This window comes from Xiphophorus maculatus, chromosome 5 (genome assembly GCF_002775205.1).
Source record: "Xiphophorus maculatus strain JP 163 A chromosome 5, X_maculatus-5.0-male, whole genome shotgun sequence".
Taxonomy (NCBI): Eukaryota; Metazoa; Chordata; class Actinopteri; order Cyprinodontiformes; family Poeciliidae; genus Xiphophorus; species Xiphophorus maculatus.
Genome location: NC_036447.1, coordinates 28,408,488 through 28,427,848, shown reverse-complemented (window position 1 = coordinate 28,427,848; position 19,361 = coordinate 28,408,488). Strand labels below are relative to the sequence as shown.

Sequence of the window (19,361 nt, the reverse complement as noted above, 5' to 3'; positions counted from 1 at the left end):
GAATGTAAAGACGATCAGACAGTGTTAGAATAATTATGTTTTGTTATCATTCTTACATAAGTAGATACCAGTTTGTTTTTCATTTAAAGGGTTAGAATTCACACCCCAGAGAGGAGGAATTTGTTAAACCGTGTGAAAGACAAAACTTTGCTTTTTCCCAAAACCTTGAAGTTGCAGCTGTTTCTTATCTTGGGTTACTCCTTAAACTGCTTGTGTGTAGAATGTAGTTCTTCCTTGTTTCAGAATAGGCTTCCGATAATATATTACCTCCACATTCCATTCTTGACTCCCTTCTTCCTGCTGCTTTATAAAAAGACAGGCTCTGCTACAGGGAATCAGAACCCATGGTAAACACCTTGGAGAAGCGGTTTGCTATGTTCTCTAATTCTGCAGAAGCTTGGTTGAAAACTCATAAACGTTGTCTGTGGTTCTTTCCTTGTATTTAGGTAAACAAAATACCTATCAGACAAGAAATTATTTTTTTCATTCATTTATTGTTTTATTTTTTCATTTCTGAGGCAGAGAAAGCTCCATTAGGGAGGTCAAGGTCAGGTGAGAAAAAAAAAACTTTTAATTTATGACAATTCTACAAACCTCTAGAACAAACTGATGGAGATGTAAAAATAAAATTACATGTGAGAGGAAATTTGGTGAAATGTTATTTCATGATATTTTAGGCTTATTAAGCCCAGTTGTGTTTCTTATCCACTCCAAGTAATCACACACATCCATGCTAAAAATTGGATTCCGAAATGCATACTTCTTTCCTCTGCGAGAAATCAGACCAACAATCTTCTTGTTGAACACCACTCCTCCACCAGAGTCACCCTGCAGGAAAGTTTATAACAATATATTTATGTTGTAAAACAGAAAGTTTTCCTTTATCTGTGGAGAAATATTGAAGAAACAAACTTACAAAGTTAGCATCCTTGTTCTGTGCTTCAGCAAGGAATTCATGCCCAGATTTAATCGAATAGAAAAAACCAGTAACTTTCAAGTCGACACACTGAAGATGTGGTGTAATACCACTAGCACGGAGTGCTGCAGAGAAACATGAAAATCATAAAAGTTCTTCTCTTAATCTTCTCTGTACCGACAGAAACAAAGATTTTATTCTCAAAACTTCAATATTTCTCTCACATCGCTGATGATTGCGGCTGGTTGTCGGTGGTCCCTGTCCTGCCAGCTGAACTGTAGCACCACTGAAACATAATTAGGATAAATGTCAAAAATGATGACAATGTAGAAAATGAATAATTAGGAGGAACAATGAAAGAACAGAAAATAAATCCATGAAGGATTTCATCCACAGACACAGGAGTGTCCACCTCCAGTCCTCAGTGACGGTGTCCTGCGTCCTTCACATGTCTCTGGTCCAACACACCTGAGCTAAACAAGTTCTGGTTCTGCTGGTGGCCTGATTACCTGACTCAGGTGTGCTGAAGCAGAGGCAGAAGGACCAGAGAAGTGGAGACAGAAAACCTGAAGTCATGTTTTTGACCAGAGAAAGACTTACATAGTAATACGATTATTGCACCTTGGTAGCAGAGCAGGACTGATATTTCTTACTGGTCTCTGAAGCTTCAGCAACATGATGTCATGCCGTTTATGCCATTGGTTAAAATAAATCACAGGATTGTGTTGGATTATTTGTTTCTGCTGTGTAGCAGTCCGTGGATGAACTCCTAACTTTGCTGTGGTAGTCCTGCAGAACAGGTTAGATTATAATGAACACATAGAAAACCTGATCATCTGCAGATAAAACTGTCTGAATGACTCTTTCCTACCATCCTGGCTCCGACTTCCAGCAGTGAGCTGCAGTCAGGATCCACTCAGGGTGGATCAGAGATCCTCCACAAAAGGTCGTATGAGTACCATTGTTGCCCTCCAGCCGAACATGATAAAGACGCTCCGTGTCATTACAGTTTTGACCTCCAATGATTCTCTTGTACAGAGAAACATGTGAGTTCATTGAAACACCTGAAGAGGAAAAAAAGAGGACTTTATTCAGAAATTAGGAACAAACATGGCTGAAGGAACAGAAAAAGGATGAACAGATAAAGATTGAAAAGCATCACAATTTATTTACAATAAAGTTTATGTCTGACAAAGAATTAGAGGGAAGTTTGAGAGTCACAGAGAGCAGCAGCCTCCCTGGAACCAGTAGGAAGTGTCTCCAGTATGCCCAGTGTTTCCAGTGTGTCTGACTCACCCAGCCCCAGCAGCAGCAGCAGAACCTTCAGCAGAGCCATTGCTGGTCCAGCTTCCTGTGAATGTCTGCAGTCTTGCAGGCCTGCTTTTAAACTCTGTTCACGACTTCCTGCTGGGCAGGAAGCCACCAATCACAGTACGGGCACTGATCTGTCCAATCACAGGACGGACACTGATCTGTCCAATCACAGGACGGACACTGATCTGTCCAATGACAGGACAGACAGTGATTCTTTGGGTCGTCTTTCTAAGGAAACTTGAAAAAAGTTCTTATTCCATTGACAGATTATTTCACTAATAAAACATTTCCCCTCCTGTAACTTAAATAATTAGCAAATGAAACAATAACCTGGTCATCAATATTAAGGAATTGACTCAAACCAAGTAGCTCCTATATTTTGTTACAAAGTTACTTATATGGTAGTTATGCCTTTTCTTAAGTGAACTGAGAGGTTTGCACTAGAAACTAGACTAAAAATAATTGGTAAATTTTCTGTTTTTGCACAAGCTTGCAGTGAGTTTTGCACAACGGAAAACTCGATTGTAAGCTGAAGCAAAAAAAATGATTTTCTGAAGGTAGAGAGACTCCTTGTTTCCATGTTGATGTCTATTTTATTTTAATATTTTTTACAAAAAAAACTGTTTGGCTTCCAATGTACAAGAGAACACACAAAAACCTAACTGAAGCATGTGCCGAGGTTTCTGTGTTGTTTTCCCATCATTACTAAATCCAAGATTTAAAGAAACAATAGAAGTGAGGTGAGACTGACTGACCAATTGTGTGTGGTGTGATTGAATGTTACCACATTTGTGTGTCTGTACCTGCAGCCATCACACAAGTGCAAGAAAATTTAGTTAAATCCAATATGGCAGACAGATTGTGACGCCCCTGCGGTGCTGTTGTATGTGTGTGCTGTATAGTGCAGGCTGCTTTTCCATTAGGTCCTTGATTGTGGGAGGTGCCTCCCAGACCTGGATGGTATATAAGGAGCGCCGTTCCATCAATGTGGGTTTGGCTGGCTGACAACAGAAGCAGACGAGATCTGGACTCAGAGGCGGCGCTGACACCTTGTGTTTTTTAATAAATGCCTTGCAAGGGGTTAAAAACCGTTGGGTTTGTCGTGTCCTCCCTACTTTTTGTTGCGGCCATCCGAGCCGGGCCGTAACAAATGGGGGCTCGTCAAAAACAAACTTTCTACAGTTTGGAAATTTGTTGGTTCGAGTGCATGGCGTGTTTCATTCAGCTTTTTCCTATTTGTAGGAGTACTCAGTGACATCATCGTTGTAGGTGGGACGCGGCTTTCTTAACCGGTTTGTTTGTTGTGGGCAGCTGTGGCCTGTTTGGTAGATTGGTCCGGTATACAGGTGAGTGGAATGTTTTGGGGCTTGTGCATCGATGTTGGTTCTGTTCTAGTGATTGTGTCTCCTGCTAGGCTAAGAGGTGCTGTCGCTTTAGACTTCACCTGTTTGTTTTTTGGTAGTGTCGTGGGGGTTTGCGGTTAGTGTTCACTGTGCAAGCAGTGATCTCGGGGGCAATCCGTAAGATTAATTTCTTACTGGTTAGGTGCTTAATAAACCCGCCGCCGATTCACGTGAAGTGCCAGGAATTAGTTAGGCAGGTGAGTCGTGGCAGGCAGGTTAAGTATAGTGGGGACATTATTACTTTGGGCCCGTTGTGCACTGGTTTCAATTTACTTTCACTTTTCACTGTGTTTGCAGTTTCACTTGTTTTTTCTCTTCCTGTGGTGTGCGATTACCGTTTTGCTTAAGAATGGAGTTTGATCTGTACGATTTTGTAGCTGAGCCTTCTTTGGAGAAGTTTAGTGTTGCTACTAAAAACGATCTCATAGCTATTGCTGCTCAGTTTGAAGTACCTGTGGTTAAACAGGAGAAAAAGGAGGTTATTAAAAGGCGACTGTATGCCGCGTTGGTTGAGCAACACATTTTGCCACCTCCCGAACCAACCACCCTGGGTGAAGTTGGGGCGTCTAACGCTGAGGTACGTAAAATGGAGATGGAGTTGGAAATGCGTCGTTTGGAGCTCCGTGAGAGAGAGCTGCACCATCAAGTGGAGATGCGCAGATTGGAATTGGAGGCAGCTGCGAAACGTGAGTCTGCGCGTGTTTCTGTTGATCAGGATGGTGGTGCTGCGCGGGCGGAGTTTGACGTAACTAAATGCATTCGCTTGATTCCACCGTTTACAGAGTTGGATGTGGATAAATATTTCATCTTGTTTGAACGTGTGGCAAAGACACTGAAGTGGCCTCAGGAGGTTTGGCCGCTGCTTTTGCAGTGCGTTTTTACCAGTAAAGCACAGGAAGCCTATGCCTCGCTGTCAGCTGGTGACAGTTTACATTATGATAAGGTGAAGAGTGCAGTGGAAAAAGCCTATGAACTCGTGCCTGAGGCATATAGACAAAACCCGTTGGGTTTGCCGTGTCCTCCCTACTTTTTCTTGCGGCCATCCGAGCCGGGCCGTAACACAGATGAAAAAGCATGTCAACCATATCAGGAATATTCAGTCCCTCCTTCTACTGTAGAAAACTCTTGCAGCTAAAAAAATATATATTGTGACATAAAGCAACTCCGAAAGACTAAGACTATTGATGTAGTTCCCAAATAACAACTTTGTATTTGGAGAAATTACAGCTGATCACCTGTCCACTAAAGTGGACGTCATGCATCAGTGGCAATATTTTGACAGGTATTTATTGATGTCATTACTCTGACTATAGATCTACAATATGCCCCATTTCCAGCAAATATTTTGGCTGTAAAAACATTCTGAAATTTCAGTTCTTTACTTGAAGATTTAAGGAAATAAGGGATTGTTGCCATTTTATTTTGTAACAAATTAAGCTTTATTGTGGTTCTTAAAAGACTATTTAATTTATATGTAGATGTTTTCATTACATATATTCATTCCAAACTGACCACAATGGACAGAGTGACTTTAAAGTCCATTGCATTACCATTGGACTTCCATTGTGGTAGAAGTGTGGACCCAAATGCAGCAGGCGGGAAAAATTAAAGTTCTGTTGTAGATTAAAATTTAAAAAATCAGACTTATAAAAAAACAAAGTCCAAGGAACAAAAATAAACCCAAACCAGAGACATGAAGAGACCATGAGGAAACCAGGAAGAAGGGAGAGAAGCAGTGGGGTGGAGTAACAACACGAACCAGCCAGTAACAGTCTGTGATTTGACTAACTAGAGATGTGATTACATATTCATCTGCTACTGAAAACATAAACGTATTTTATGTGGCTAAATGTTAGTTTGGTGTAAAGTGGAGCTAATATACTAACAAAGATCAAGTTAAGGAAGAACATGAAAAAATAGAAAAAAGTCCTGCTTCTACGTTTTGAAAAATAAAATGATTAATGGAACTAAAATGTCCTTCTTAGAAGAAACTATGAATCTTGTAACTTTATAGACCAAAAATGTTACAAGAAATTCATAAGGAACACACTGTTATGGACAACAGGACTCTTTGTCTTTTCTGCTTTATCTGCTCACACGCACACAGCTGCATGCTGACATAACCATAATATTTAATACTGGTGACAGTCACACATGAAAAAAACTGATTAAGGCAGAACAACACCTTAGAGAGGAACCAGAATGAGGAGAAAATAAAGCAGAACTCATGCTACAATATTTGCTTCACTTGGTGTCACAGCTAAATTGAGCTGAGTGGAGCCCAGTGCTGGGTGGAGAATGTCACTCTGTATCTGTTCTATTTGTATGACGTTTAACATCTCAGTATGTCTCAGGATTGATTTTAAGATTCTTTTACTGGTTTTTAAATGTCTTAATTTTCTTGAGCAATCATTCCTAGCAGAGCTGCTATTACCTTATGAACCCCTGCAGGCCCTGAGGTCCTCTGGCACCAGACTATTATCAGTTCCAAGAGTCAGAACATGCACTTATTGTGAGGCTTCTTTCCAGTATTGTGTCCCCCGTTTGTGGAACGGTCTGCCAGAGATCCTGAGGGATCCAGAAAATGTTGCTGTCTTAAAGAGCAGGCTCAAGGCCCACCATTTTAACTGTATTTGCTGAATTGACCAAAATGCAGCATTGGTCCGTTGCCATGTTTCTTTGTGGGACAACAGTTTCTGATTCCTTTTGTAGATTTTTATCAAAGCTGTGCCCTAAAGACGGTGTTCCGTAATATGCCATTTCCTTTATCCTTACATGTGTATATAAGCGCGTGGGCATGTGTGTGTGTGGGCTTCTGTGTTTGTGTAAAAATGAGCATGCAGGGGCGTGCCGTGGTGGCATAGGGGTTAGCGCAACCCGTATTTGGAGGCCTTGAGTCCTCGAAGCGGCTGTCGCGGGTTCGACTCCCGGACCTGATGATATTTGCCGCATGTCTTCCCCCTTCTCCTTCCCTGTTTCCTGTCACCCTACTATCATATAAGGGACACTAGGGCCCACAAAAGACCCATGGAGGGGTAAAAAAAAGAGCATGCAAGCAGCTAAAGGAGAGAGGAAAACAGAATCATTTATTCCTAACAACCCCCCTGATGGGGTGGCACAGACACCACCCCACCAAAATCATTAAGTGTGGTGCATGTGGATCCTAAGCTAAAATATGGCGGACCGTTCTTTCAAACCATTGCATTGTCCCGTGGCTCCACACACAGAATGCCACGTCTCCAGTAACGGCCAGCAGCCCTGAGTGTTGCAAAACCCTGGGCACATCCCATAAAGGTGATACAAATGTGTCACATTTGTGGGAGTAATTAAACATGATAAAACATGGCTGAAACCAATGGGTAAAAACATACCAAATTCAATGATTCTCCTAACAGTAGCAAGAGAAGTGGGCCTGCTGTATTTTGGTATTAATGAATTAATTCATGATTTCAACCCACTGACTGTTCTTCAACCTCATACATCAAGAACTTAACATGGAGGCAGGATTATTCTCTGCAATGCAAACCTATTTTTCTGTTCAATCTGATGTAATATCGATGAAAAACGTTGAATCAAAATAGTATTTAATGATAAATTTATCAGTACTAACATCTTTTTACTTTTTCCAGATGTTACTATAAACTTGACAGAGAACTTCGGTCATATTTAAACTTTTATAAAACAAGTTGTGATTTCTTACAAGTTTTACGTAATAAACGTAATTTAAATTTAATTTCAACAGTGAAAGAAAATTAAAAATTAAATTAACAGTGACACATTGTTTAACTGCAATAGAGGAAAATTTTCTATCATTTTTATGAGAAAAATGTGGCAACGAGAAGCTACCATTAATTAGTTATATCTGGTTTTACATATTTCCTTAAAACTTCTATTTCATTCCTGATTTTGACTTTTAAATTGTTTTAAAGTATTGAACTTTTTATTTTCTTTATTGAAATGTGATGCTATTATTTATTTATAAGTTGTGTTGACACTGCCATCTTTAACGGGCTGAAAATGCAGGGGTCGTTACGAAGGAAAAACATAGCCTTCAGTTTCGTTTGGCTTGAGTGCAGTGCTCACCAGAGCAACCTGTGGCCTTTTATTAGCAGATTGCACCCACCTGTGTAAATCTCCGCCCACAACAGGAAGTCAACAAGAACATCAACAATAAGATTCAACAAGTTGTTTTATTTCATTCTTTGTTAATTGTTGAATTATGTGACTGCTGTTTCATTATGGTTGTGTACAGCTCTTTGGTCTTGGAGTTTAAAGTTCACTACAACTAAATCTGTAATAGTAACTCCAGAGCTGCAGAGTTAAGATGCTGTATGTTCATTTCTGATGTAAAATAAAGTCAAAAAAACCTTAATAAATAAATTACTTCTGGTGTTTCTCTTCATGTGATTTAAAACTCATGTCACGTTTGTAGACTCAGTTCAGGAAAAATATAAAGTGAACAAACCGAACCATGAATGTAAAGACGATCAGACAGAAAATGGTTTTTTAAATTGATTTATTGATTTATTTTTCATTTCTGAGGCAGAAAAGCTCCATTAAGGAGGTCAAGCTCAGGTAAGAAATAACTAAAATATTAATCTATCCTAATTCGATAAACCTGTAGAACAAACTAATTAAGATACAACTATAGAATTACATCTGAGAGGAAATTTGATGAAAATTTTATTTCATGAGAGTTTATGTTTTATTTAAGCCCAATTGTTTTGCTTATCCACTCCATGTATTCACACACAACCATGCTAATAACTGGATTCTGGAATGCATAGTCTTTTCCACTGCCAGCAATCACACCATAAATCTTCTTGTTGAACACCACTCCTCCACCAGAGTCACCCTGTAGGAACATTTATAACAATATATTTATGTTGTAAAACAGAAAAGTTTTCTCTTGTCTGTGGAGAAATATTGAAGAAACAAACTTACAAGATTCACATCCTTGTTCAGTGCTTCAGCAAAGAATACATGCCCATATGTTTTCTTAAAGACAAAACCACTAACTTTCATGTCGACACACTGAAGATGTGGTGGAAGAGGAGCACTTTGTACTGTAGAGAAACATGGGAATCATAAAAGTTCTTCACTTAACCTTCTCTGTACAGACAGAAACAAAGATTTTATTCTCACTACTTCAATATTTCTCTCACAGCGTAAATTATTGGGGCCGGTTATCGTTGATCCTTCTCCTGCCAGCTGAACTGTAGCACCACTAAAACACAATAAGGATAAATGTCAAAAATGATGACAATGTAGAAAATGAATCATTGGGAGGAACAATGAAAGAACAGAAAATAAATCCATGAAGCATTTCATCCACAGAAACAGGAGTGTCCACCTCCAGTCCTCAGTGATGGTGTCCTGCATCCTTCACATGTCTCTGGTCCAACACACCTGAGCTAAACAGGTTCTGGTTCTGCTGGTGGCCTGATTACCTGACTCAGGTGTGCTGAAGCAGAGACAGAAAACCTGAAGACATGTTTTTGACCAGAGAAAGACTTACATCGTAATACGATTATTGCATCTTGGTAGCCGAACAGGATGGATATTTCTTACTGGTCTCTGAAGCTTCAGCAACATGATGTCATGCTGCTGATGCGATTGGTCAACATAAATAACTGGATTGTGTTGGATTATCTGTTTCTCCTGTATAGCAGTCCGTGGATGAACTCCTAAAGTTGCTATGGTAGTCCTGCAGAACAGGTTAGATTATAATGAACACATAGGAAACCTGATCATCTGCAGATAAAACTGTCTGAATGACTCTTTCCTACCATCCTGGCTCAGAGTTCCAGCAGTGAGCTGCAGTCAGGATCCACTCAGGGTGGATCAGAGATCCTCCACAAGGGATCTCCTGAGTACCATTGTTGCTTTGCAGCCGAACATGATAAAGACGCTCTTCGTCATCACAGTTTTGACCTCCAATGATTCTCTTGTGCAGAGAAACATGTGAGTTCATTGAAACACCTGAAGAAGAAAAAGGAGGACTTCACTAAAATCAGGTCCAAACATGGCTGAAGGAACAGAAAAGAATAATCAGTTAAAGATTAAAAAGCATTACAGTTCACATGCAAAGAAGTTTCAGTCTGAAACAGAATCAGAGGGAAGTTTGACAGTCACAGAGAAGAGCAGCTACCTGGAACTACTGGGAGTGTCTCCAGTGTTTCCAGTGTGTCCAGTGTGTCTGACTCACCCAGCCCCAGCAGCAGCAGCAGAACCTTCAGCAGAGCCATTGCTGGTCCAACTACCTGTGAATGTCTGCAGTCCTCCAGCAGCTTTTAAACTCTGTTCACAACTGTCTACTGTACAGGAAGCCACCAATAACAGGACAGACAGTGATTTGTGCTGTCATCTGTGTACAGAGGAACTTTAAGAACTCAATGTTCTAAAGAAACTTGAAAAATATTCTTGTTCCATTCACAGATTATTTTACAAGAAAATATTCTTGTTCCATTCACAGATTATTTCACATAATCAATGTTTTGATTATTTCAAAATAATCATGTAACTCTTGTGCATGATACAATACACTGCCAACTACTGCTCATCTATTGCAAGTGCTAGAAAAAATTGTTGAATCCAATATGGCAGAGAAATGAAAATGCATGCCGACCAACTCAGAAAAATCCAGGCCCTCCTTCTACAGTAGGTAAAAATATATTGTGACATAAAACAACTCCTAAAAACTAATACTACTGATGTAGTTTCCAAATAACAACTTTGTATTTGGAGAAATTAAAGCTGATCATGCATGAGTGGCAATATTTTGATAGGTCTTTATTGATGTCATTACTCTGACTATAGATCTACAATATGCCCCATTTCCAGCAAATATTTGGCTGTAAAATCATTCTTATATTTTAGTCCTTAACTTGAAGATTTAAGGAACAAAGTACATTGTTGTCATTTTATTTTGTAACAATTTAGGCTTTGTTGTGGTTCTTAAAAAGAACTTAAATGTTTACATTACATAAATTCATTCCTAACTGGCCATGATGGACAGAATGACTTTAAAGTCCATGTGTGTGATAGTAGTGTGGGGCCAAATGCAGCAGGCAGGAGACGTAAAAGTTCTGTTGTAGATTTAAGTGAAAAAGCAATCTTCCAAAAAATAGTCCAAGGAACAAAAATAAACCTAAAATGAAGATACCATGAGGAAACCAGGGAGAAGGGACAAGGAGCAGTGGTGTGGAGTAATTAAATGATCCAGTTAGTAATAATCTATGATTTAACTAATTAGAGATGTGAAGAGATTTGCTACTCAAAAAACAAACATCTGTTTTATGAGGCTAAAAGTTAGTTTGATGTAATGTGGAGCTAATGTGCTAACAAAGAGCAAGTTAAAGACAAGCCTAAATATAAAAAAGTACAAAAAGAGCCCTGATTCTACATTATGAGAAACAAAAAGATTCATGAAACTAAAATGTCCTTCTTAAAAGAAACTATGAATAATTTATAGACCAAAAATGTTCCAAGAAGTTTAAAAGGAACACTCTGTTATGGACAGTTTTCTATCTGTTTTATCAGCTTACACGCAATGGGTGAACTAAACAACTCTGACATCAGTTTTCTTCCCCTCGACCTTGAGAAGAAAACATTTGTTTAAAAATCATGATTTTTCAGGGTGTGCTGTGGTGGCGTAGGGGATATTATGATCCATGTTTGGAGACCTTGAGTCCTCGTCGCGTGTTCGATTCCCAGACTTGGCGACATTTGCCGCAGGTCTTCCCCCCTCTCCTGTCAGCCTACTTTCATATAAGGGACACTAGAACCCAGAAAAGATCACCTGGAGGGGAGGAAAAAAATAATGATTTCTCTAAAAATAGCCATTTATGTTTCTATTCAACTCCAACAAAATATTTAAGATGTTCATAATTATGAAGTTTTCCCTGTAATGACTTTCTTGAAGAGAAATTCAAAAATAAATATTCCTGTGTGTTTTTTGACAGATTTTGAGACAATACGTCTTTTTTCAATTGTAACATGTTTTTAGAAAGATTTTCAAAAGATTATTCAACAGCAAATGTATTCCATGTTTACTTTAATATAATACAAATTGGTTTTCTAAATTTGGATGAAGAGTTATATTATATTGTTCAAAATGATCCCCTCTCCAGTTTTGTTCATAAAGTATGAGGTTCTAGAAGAGTCAGCGAGTTTAATAATAAACTCTATTAAGACCAAAATGCAGCACTGATCCATCACCATGTTTCTTTATGGAACAACACAGCAAAATAGAATTGAACAGTTTATGGTTACTTTTCTAGGTTTTTATCTAAGCTGCCCGATAAATAGGGCGTTCCCCAATGTGTCATTTCCTTTATCCTTATGTGTGTATGTGTAACACCAGGCTAATATGGCCTGGTGGCACCAGCTAGTTCAAAGAAAACAAGGGGGAGGCAATAAGTCAGAACAGAGATCACCTGAGTTTTAAACAATTTTATTCTCAAAGGGATAAAAAAGTTCAGTTTTTATAAATACAATAAAAGGGTTGAAAACGTCTCCAGTCCCAGGTAAATCTTCAGCTAGGAACTCCTACAAGCCTGGAATCCTGGCAGTCTGATTCAGGCGGAGGAATTTGGGGTTAAGGGATCTGACAGTTCAATTAAAATCTCGTAGGTGGATGTGGGCGCTGACAGAGAGGTGTGAATCCAGGTATGTGCAACGGAGGCTCTTAGGTGGAAATGGGGGGAGAGCGGCCAGACTGTGGAGTCCGGAGTCCAGTTGGGTGAGGAGCAGTTATTGAACAATGAAGATGCGATCTTTGTCAGGATGGGATTCCAGGTTTGATTCGCAAATCCTCCTCCACCGCCCCTTAACGATGCTGCAGCCAATTTCTGGAATGAGCTGCAGGTGTGACAGACTTCTGGAATAATCCCACAAAGATCCTCTATAGACAGAGCACTCACACTGAACATAAAAACTGAATCCGAACACCTACATTCTGAGCACCCAACTCTGCACCACATCAGGTTTTGTTGGTTTAAGACTACAAGGTCCAAAGATGCACCTTTTTTCCTCTTATTAAATCCATTATTTCACCATAAAACTACACTGCACTCTTCCATTTGGGAATGTAACAACACAGCTCTCGATTTGTTTACTTTCAGTTACCCAATTAAAATGGATATTTATCTTTTGTTTCTTTGGGTCAACCCAGAGTTTGGTGTCTGCTGTGTTCTGCTCTGTTTTTCAAATCACTAACCTCTATACATCCCAGCAATGCCTCCAATTGTTGGAGATTATACTTTCTCAATCTAAGTTTATTAGGTTCATGAGGTTTAAGAAGAGTCAGCGAGTTGAAATCATGAATTCCATTGTCATAACAACACAACAAAATGGCACCTAACAAGTTCTTATCTAAGATAAGAACTTGTTAGTTGGTAACTAAATATTTTAATGGCAAGCATACTAAATGTTTAACTAGTAACCAAAATAAGATAAGAAGGCCTGTATCTAAGATATGCCCTGAAGAGGGTGATTCCTAGTGTGTCCTTTCTTTCAACCTTAGCTGTATATATATGTACATGCAAGCACTTAAAAGAGATAGAGGAAAACACAGCAATTATTTATTCCTAACAAAAACTAGTTTTAAGATGTCATGAGACATTTTTTCAACCTGCAATAGTGATTTAGTACTAATTCAGAATGAATGGCTCGTTCCTCTAAAACAGCTTTTCATGTCAGAGATCGTGTCACCAAAATGAAAAGTCCTGACACAACAATGACATCAAGGAGTGCTGAGAGAAACTGATCAGACACACAGATTTTTCCAAACAAAATTGATAAATGCAAAGTAATGACAGATTTTGGTTACTAGTTAAACATTTAGTATGCTTGCCATTAAAATATTTAGTTACCAACTAAACTAAATATTAAGTTTACTAACTAATTATGTAGCTCATGGCTAAACTTGAAGAAGACCCTCTGATCTTCTCCAAAGACAGCAAAGGTTTCAGTGTTTGTCTATTTAATGTTTCTAACGTTTAAGTTATTAGAAAATGTGTTCAAAAGTTAGAATTTATCAGAATACATCCACCACATCCATGCAGATGTCATTGTTTTCTACATGAACTGTTTGATGCAGATTGTAGATTTTGTTTCTTTAATGACAGATTAACAACTTTTAAGGCTGAAAATATGTTCAATAACCATGAATGTAAAGACGATCAGACAGGAAATGTTTCTTTTTCATTCATTTATTGATTTATTTTTTCATTTCTGAAGCAGAGAAAGCTCCATTAGGGAGGTCAAGGTAAGGTGAGAAAAAACAAAACTATTAATTTGTCCTAATTCTACAAACTTGTAGAACAAACTGATGAAGATACAACTATAAATTTGTATATGAAAGGAAATGTGATGAAAATTTTATTTCATGAGAGTTTATGTTTTATTTAAGCCCAATTGTTTTGCTTATCCACTCCATGTATTCACACACAACCATGCTAATAACTGGATTACGGAATGCATAGTCTTTTCCACTGCCAGCAATCACACCATAAATCTTCTTGTTGAACACCACTCCTCCACCAGAGTCACCCTGTAGGAACATTTATAACAATGTATTTATGTTGTAAAACAGAAAAGTTTTCTCTTGTCTGTGGAGAAATATTGAAGAAACAAACTTACTAGAGTCATATCCTTGTTCAGTGCTTCAGCAAAGAATAGATGCCCACGTGTCGCCACGAAGAAAAAACCACTAACTATCATGTCGACACACTGTAGATGTGGTAGAAGAGGAGCACTGAGTGCTGCAGAGAAACATGAGAATCATAAAAGTTCTTCACTTAACCTTCTCTGTACAGACAGAAACAAAGATTTTATTCTCATAACTTCAATATTTCTCTCACATCGCTGATTATTGGGGCCGATTGTCGTTGGACCTTCTCCTGCCAGCTGAACTGTAGCACCACTGAAACATAATTAGGATAAATGTCAAAAAGGATGACAATGTAGAAATTGAATTATTAGGAGGAACAATGAAAGAACAGAAAATAAATCCATGAAGGATTTCATCCACAGACACAGGAGTGTCCACCTCCAGTCCTCAGTGACGGTGTCGTGCATCCTTCACATGTCTCTGGTCCAACACACCTGAGCTAAACAGGTTCTGGTTCTGCTGGTGACCTGATTACCTGACTCAGGTGTGCTGAAGCAGAGGCAGCAGGACCAGAGAAGTGGAGACAGAAAACCTGAAGTCATGTTTTTGACCAGAGAAAGACTTACATCGTAACACGATTATTGCATCTTGGTAGCCGAACAGGATGGATATTTCTTACTGGTCTCTGAAGCTTCAGCAACATGATGTCATGCTGCTGATGCGATTGGTCAACATAAATAACTGGATTGTGTTGGATTATCTGTTTCTCCTGTGTAGCAGTCCGTGGATGAACTCCTAACGTTGCTGTGGTAGTCCTGCAGAACAGGTTAGATTATAATGAACACATAGAAAACCTGATCATCTGCTCATAAAACTGTCTGAATGACTCTTTCCTACCATCCTGGCTCCGACTTCCAGCAGTGAGCTGCAGTCAGGATCCACTCAGGGTGAATCAGAGATCCTCCACACAAGGTTGTCTCAGTACCATTGTTGCCCTCCAGCCGAACATGATAAAGACGCTCCGTGTCATCACAGTTTTGACCTCCAATGATTCTCTTGTGCAAAGAAACATGTGAGTTCACTGAAACACCTGAAGAAGAAAAAGGAGGACTTCACTCAGAAATCAGGTCCAAACATGGCTGAAGGAACAGAAAAGAATAATTAGTTAAAGATTAAAAAGCATTACAGTTCATATGCAAAGACGTTTCAGTCTGAAACAGAATCAGGGGGAAGTTTGAGAGTTACAGAGAGCAGCAGCCTCCCTGGAACCAGTAGGAAGTGTCTCCAGTATGCCCAGTGTTTCCAGTGTGTCCGCTCACCCAGCCCCAGCAGCAGCAGCAGAACCTTCAGCAGAGCCATTGCTGGTCCAGCTTCCTGTGAATGTCTGCAGTCCTCCAGCAGCTTTCAAACTCTGTTCACAACTTCCTGCTGGACAGGAAGCCACCAATCACAGGACAGACACTGATCTGTCCAATGACAGGACAGACAGTGAGTTGTGCTGTCATCTGCATACAGACTAACTTCAAGAACTCAACGTTCTAAAGAAACTTGAAAAGGTTCTTGTTCCATTCACAGATCATTTCACTAATAACAAAACATTTACTCCTCTTGTAACTTATAGAATGACCAAATGAAACAAGAATGTTTTCATTAACATTAAGGAGTTGACTTAAAACAAGTATCTCCTATATTTTGCTACAAAGTTACTTATTAGTTATTTATGCCTTTTCTCAAGTGAACTGAGATTTTTGCACTACAAACTAGACTAAAAATAATTGGTTAATTTTACGTTTTTGCACAAGCTTGCAGTGTGTTTTGCACAACGGAAAACTTGATCATAAGCTTGATGAAATAAAATTGATATTTTGAAGGTAGAGAGAATCCTTGTTTTCAGGTTGATGTTTTGTTTTTACAAAAAAATGATTGGCTTCTATTCTACAAGAATTCACATCTGCCTTTGCTTAATTTTTTCTGGAGTTGTTTTGGAAAGTGAAGCAGCCGCTTCTGTGGATTCATACTGATGCATGCAACGTGAAGTGGGTGAGAAAGAACAGGTGATTTCTGTTTTGTTGCCATAAAGGATGGAGTTTGGACTACTTGAATGATGTCTATGTTAACTATCTTCCAAAAGGGTGAGATGAACGTCCAGATGTTCAGACATCTGCAGGAGGTTTTCTTCTGCTGAGATTATGGAAACTGAGTGGATCCCAGATCCTTTCAGCAAGTCAAAGCAATCAAAAACAATTGTAATCTGATCTGACAGCAAACATGGAACATGCAGTAAGTTCAGCTCCCTGAACTTACACACTTTGTCTGACAAAAACTCACAGGAACTAAGTTCCCTCTGTGTCTCACAGGTAGCAACTTGACTTCACAAATTTCTGCACAACTGAGGCTCCAAATACATTTAATGACTGAGAAACACCACCCTGTCAGTATCTCAAACCATGCATTATGTATAATCCATTTTATACATACGGGACAGTGGACAGTTATCTGAAAAATATTTTCTTGTGTTTATATGGGATTTTATTTTATAAATGCACACAGACCACTGAAGTGTACACTAGTGCATGATACAATACACTGCCACCTACTGGCCATCTATTGCAAGTGCAAGAAAAAATTGTTGAATCCAATATGGCAGACAAATGAAAAAGCATGCCGACCAACTCAGGAAAATCCAGTCCCTCCTTCTATTGTAGGTGAAAATATATTGTGACATAAAGCAACTCCTAAAGACTAATACTACTGATGTAGTTTCCAAATAACAACTTTGTTTTTGGAGAAATTACAGCTGATCACCTGTCCACTAAAGTGGACGTCATGCATCAGTGACAATATTTTGACAGGTATTTATTGATGTCATTACTCTGACTATTGATCAGTCTGAAACAGAATCAGAGGGAAGTTTGAGATGCACCATGTGCCCCATTTCCAGCAAATATCTTGGCTGTAAGAACAATTTTATATTTCCGTTCTTAACTTGAAGATTTAAGAAAATAGGTGATTGTTTGTATTTTATTTTGTAACAAATTAGGCTTTATTGTGGTTCTTAAAATAAACTATTTTTATTGATATGTAAATGTGTTCATTACAAATATTCATTCCAAACTGACCATGATGGACAGAGTGACTTTAAAGTCCAATGCATTACCTCCGTCTGTCATGATATGTGTGATAGTAGTGTGGGGCCAAATGCAGCAGGCAGGAGACGTAAAAGTTCTGTTGTAGATTTAAGTGAAAAATCAATCTTCCAAAAAAAATAGTCCAAGGAACAAAAATAAACCTAAAATGAAGATACCATGAGGAAACCAGGGAGAAGGGACAAGGAGCAGTGGTGTGGAGTAATTAAATGATCCAGTGGGTAATAGACTATGATTTAACTAATTAGAGATGTGAAGAGATTTGCTACTCGAAAAAACAAAAGATCTGTTTTATGTGGCCAAAAGTTAGTTTGATGTAATGTGGAGCTAATGTGCTAACAAAGAGCAAGTTAAAGACAAGCCTAAATATAAAAAAGTACAAAAAGATCCCTGATTCTACATTATGAGAAACAAAAAGATTAATGGAACTAAAATGTCCTTCTTAAAAGAAACTATGAAAACTTTATAGACCAAAAATGTTCCAAGAAGTTTAAAAGGAACACTCTGTTGTGGACAAAAGGACTTTTTGTCATTTTTCTATCTGTTTTATCAGCTTACACGCAATGGGTGAACTAAACAACTCTGACATCAGTTTTCTTCCCCTCTACCTTGAGAAGAAAACATTTGTTTAAAAATCCTGGTATCCCTAAAAAATAACCATTTATGTTTCTATTCCTACAAAATATCTAAGATGTTACATTCATAATTATGAAGTTTTCCCTGTAATGACTTTCTTGAAAAGAAATTCAAAAATAAATATTCCTGTGTGTTTTTTGACTGAGATTTTGAGACACTACGTCTTTTTTCAATTGTAACATGTTTTTAGAAAGATTTTCAAAAGATTATTCAACAGCAAATGTATTCCATGTTTACTTTAATATAATACAAATTGGTTTTCTAAATTTGGATGAAGAGTTATATTATATTGTTCAAAATGATCCCCTCTCCAGCTTTGTTCTTAATGTATGAGGTTCTAGAAGAGTCAGCGAGTTTAATAATAAACTTTATTAAGACCAAAATGCAGCACTGATCCATCACCATGTTTCTTTATGGAACAACACAGCAAAAAAGAATTGAACAGTTTATGGTTACTTTTCTAGGTTTTTATCTAAGCTGCCCGATAAATAGGGCGTTCCCCAATGTGTCATTTCCTTTATCCTTATGTGTGTATGTGTAACACCAGGCTAATATGGCCTGGTGGCACCAGCTAGTTCAAAGAAAACAAGGGGGAGGCAATAAGTCAGAACAGAGATCACCTGAGTTTTAAACAATTTTATTCTCAAAGGGATAAAAAAGTTCAGTTTTTATAAATACAATAAAAGTGTTGAAAATGTCTTCAGTCCCAGGTAAATCCTCAGCTAGGAACTCCTACAAGGCTGGAATCCTGGCAGTCTGATTCAGGCGGAGGAATTTGGGGTTAAGGGATCTGACAGTTCAATTAAAATCTCGTAGGTGGATGTGGGCGCTGACAGAGAGGTGTGAATCCAGGTATGTGCAGTGGAGGCTCTTAGGTGGAAATGGGGGGAGAGCGGCCAGACTGTGGAGTCCGGAGCCCAGTTGGGTGAGGAGCAGTTATTGAACAATGAAGATGCGATCTTTGTCAGGATGGGATTCCAGGTTTGATTCGTAAATCTCCTCTGGATCAACAGGTTGGACCATCGAGCGACAAACAACTGCTCCACCGCCCCTTAACGATGCTGCAGCCAATTTCTGGAATGAGCTGCAGGTGTGACAGACTTCTGGAATAATCCCACAGATAATCTATAGATCCTCTATAGACAGAGCACTCACACTGAACACAAAACTGAATCCGAACACCTACATTCTGAGCACCCAACTCTGCAACACATCAGGTTTTGTTGGTTTAAGACTACAAGGTCCAAAGATGCACCTTTTCCCCTCTTATTTAATTCATTATTTCACCATAAAACTACACTGCACTCTTCCATTTGGGAATGTAACACCTC

General features: G+C 38.7%; 2 protein-coding genes and 1 long non-coding RNA gene across 3 annotated transcripts; all 3 read right to left on the bottom strand.

The window, feature by feature from the left end:
* Positions 1-493: 493 nt before the first annotated feature.
* LOC111608503 lies at positions 494-1,186 on the bottom strand. The gene is made up of 3 exons (XR_002752708.1): positions 1,141-1,186; positions 917-1,041; positions 494-828 (listed from the first exon to the last, which is right to left on the bottom strand). It is a non-coding gene; the product is annotated as an uncharacterized LOC111608503 (long non-coding RNA).
* A 7,152-nt stretch (positions 1,187-8,338) lies between these two features.
* LOC106700107 (snake venom serine protease BITS01A-like) lies at positions 8,339-9,881 on the bottom strand. Its single transcript, XM_023333254.1, has 6 exons — positions 9,842-9,881; positions 9,433-9,615; positions 9,152-9,344; positions 8,799-8,860; positions 8,578-8,699; positions 8,339-8,488 (listed from the first exon to the last, which is right to left on the bottom strand). The coding sequence occupies exons 1-6, from the start codon at positions 9,879-9,881 to the stop codon at positions 8,339-8,341; spliced, it is 750 nt and encodes a 249-aa protein (XP_023189022.1).
* Positions 9,882-14,003: 4,122 nt separating this feature from the next.
* On the bottom strand, positions 14,004-15,802 carry LOC111608724 (anionic trypsin-2-like). The gene is made up of 6 exons (XM_023334657.1): positions 15,568-15,802; positions 15,146-15,338; positions 14,875-15,063; positions 14,499-14,560; positions 14,278-14,399; positions 14,004-14,188 (listed from the first exon to the last, which is right to left on the bottom strand). Exons 1-6 carry the CDS (start codon positions 15,605-15,607, stop codon positions 14,039-14,041), a joined length of 756 nt encoding a protein of 251 aa, XP_023190425.1. The 5' UTR covers positions 15,608-15,802; the 3' UTR covers positions 14,004-14,038.
* Between the last annotated feature and the right edge of the window lie 3,559 nt (positions 15,803-19,361).

What these genes read in the sequence shown, in the direction of transcription:
- LOC106700107 (XM_023333254.1), bottom strand. Translation starts at nt 9,881, where the DNA reads ATGGCTCTGCTGAAGGTTCTGCTGCTGCTGCTGGGGCTGG. An exon ending in TGCAATAATCGTATTACGAT is followed by an intron (nt 8,861 to 9,151) that starts GTAAGTCTTTCT and finishes ATTGTGTTTTAG; the next exon opens with TGGTGCTACAGTTCAGCTGG. An exon ending in CGGCCCCAATAATTTACGCT is followed by an intron (nt 8,700 to 8,798) that starts GTGAGAGAAATA and finishes GTTTCTCTACAG; the next exon opens with TACAAAGTGCTCCTCTTCCA.
- LOC111608724 (XM_023334657.1), bottom strand. Translation starts at nt 15,607, where the DNA reads ATGGCTCTGCTGAAGGTTCTGCTGCTGCTGCTGGGGCTGG. An exon ending in CGGCCCCAATAATCAGCGAT is followed by an intron (nt 14,400 to 14,498) that starts GTGAGAGAAATA and finishes GTTTCTCTGCAG; the next exon opens with CACTCAGTGCTCCTCTTCTA. An exon ending in TGAACAAGGATATGACTCTA is followed by an intron (nt 14,189 to 14,277) that starts GTAAGTTTGTTT and finishes ATGTTCCTACAG; the next exon opens with GGTGACTCTGGTGGAGGAGT.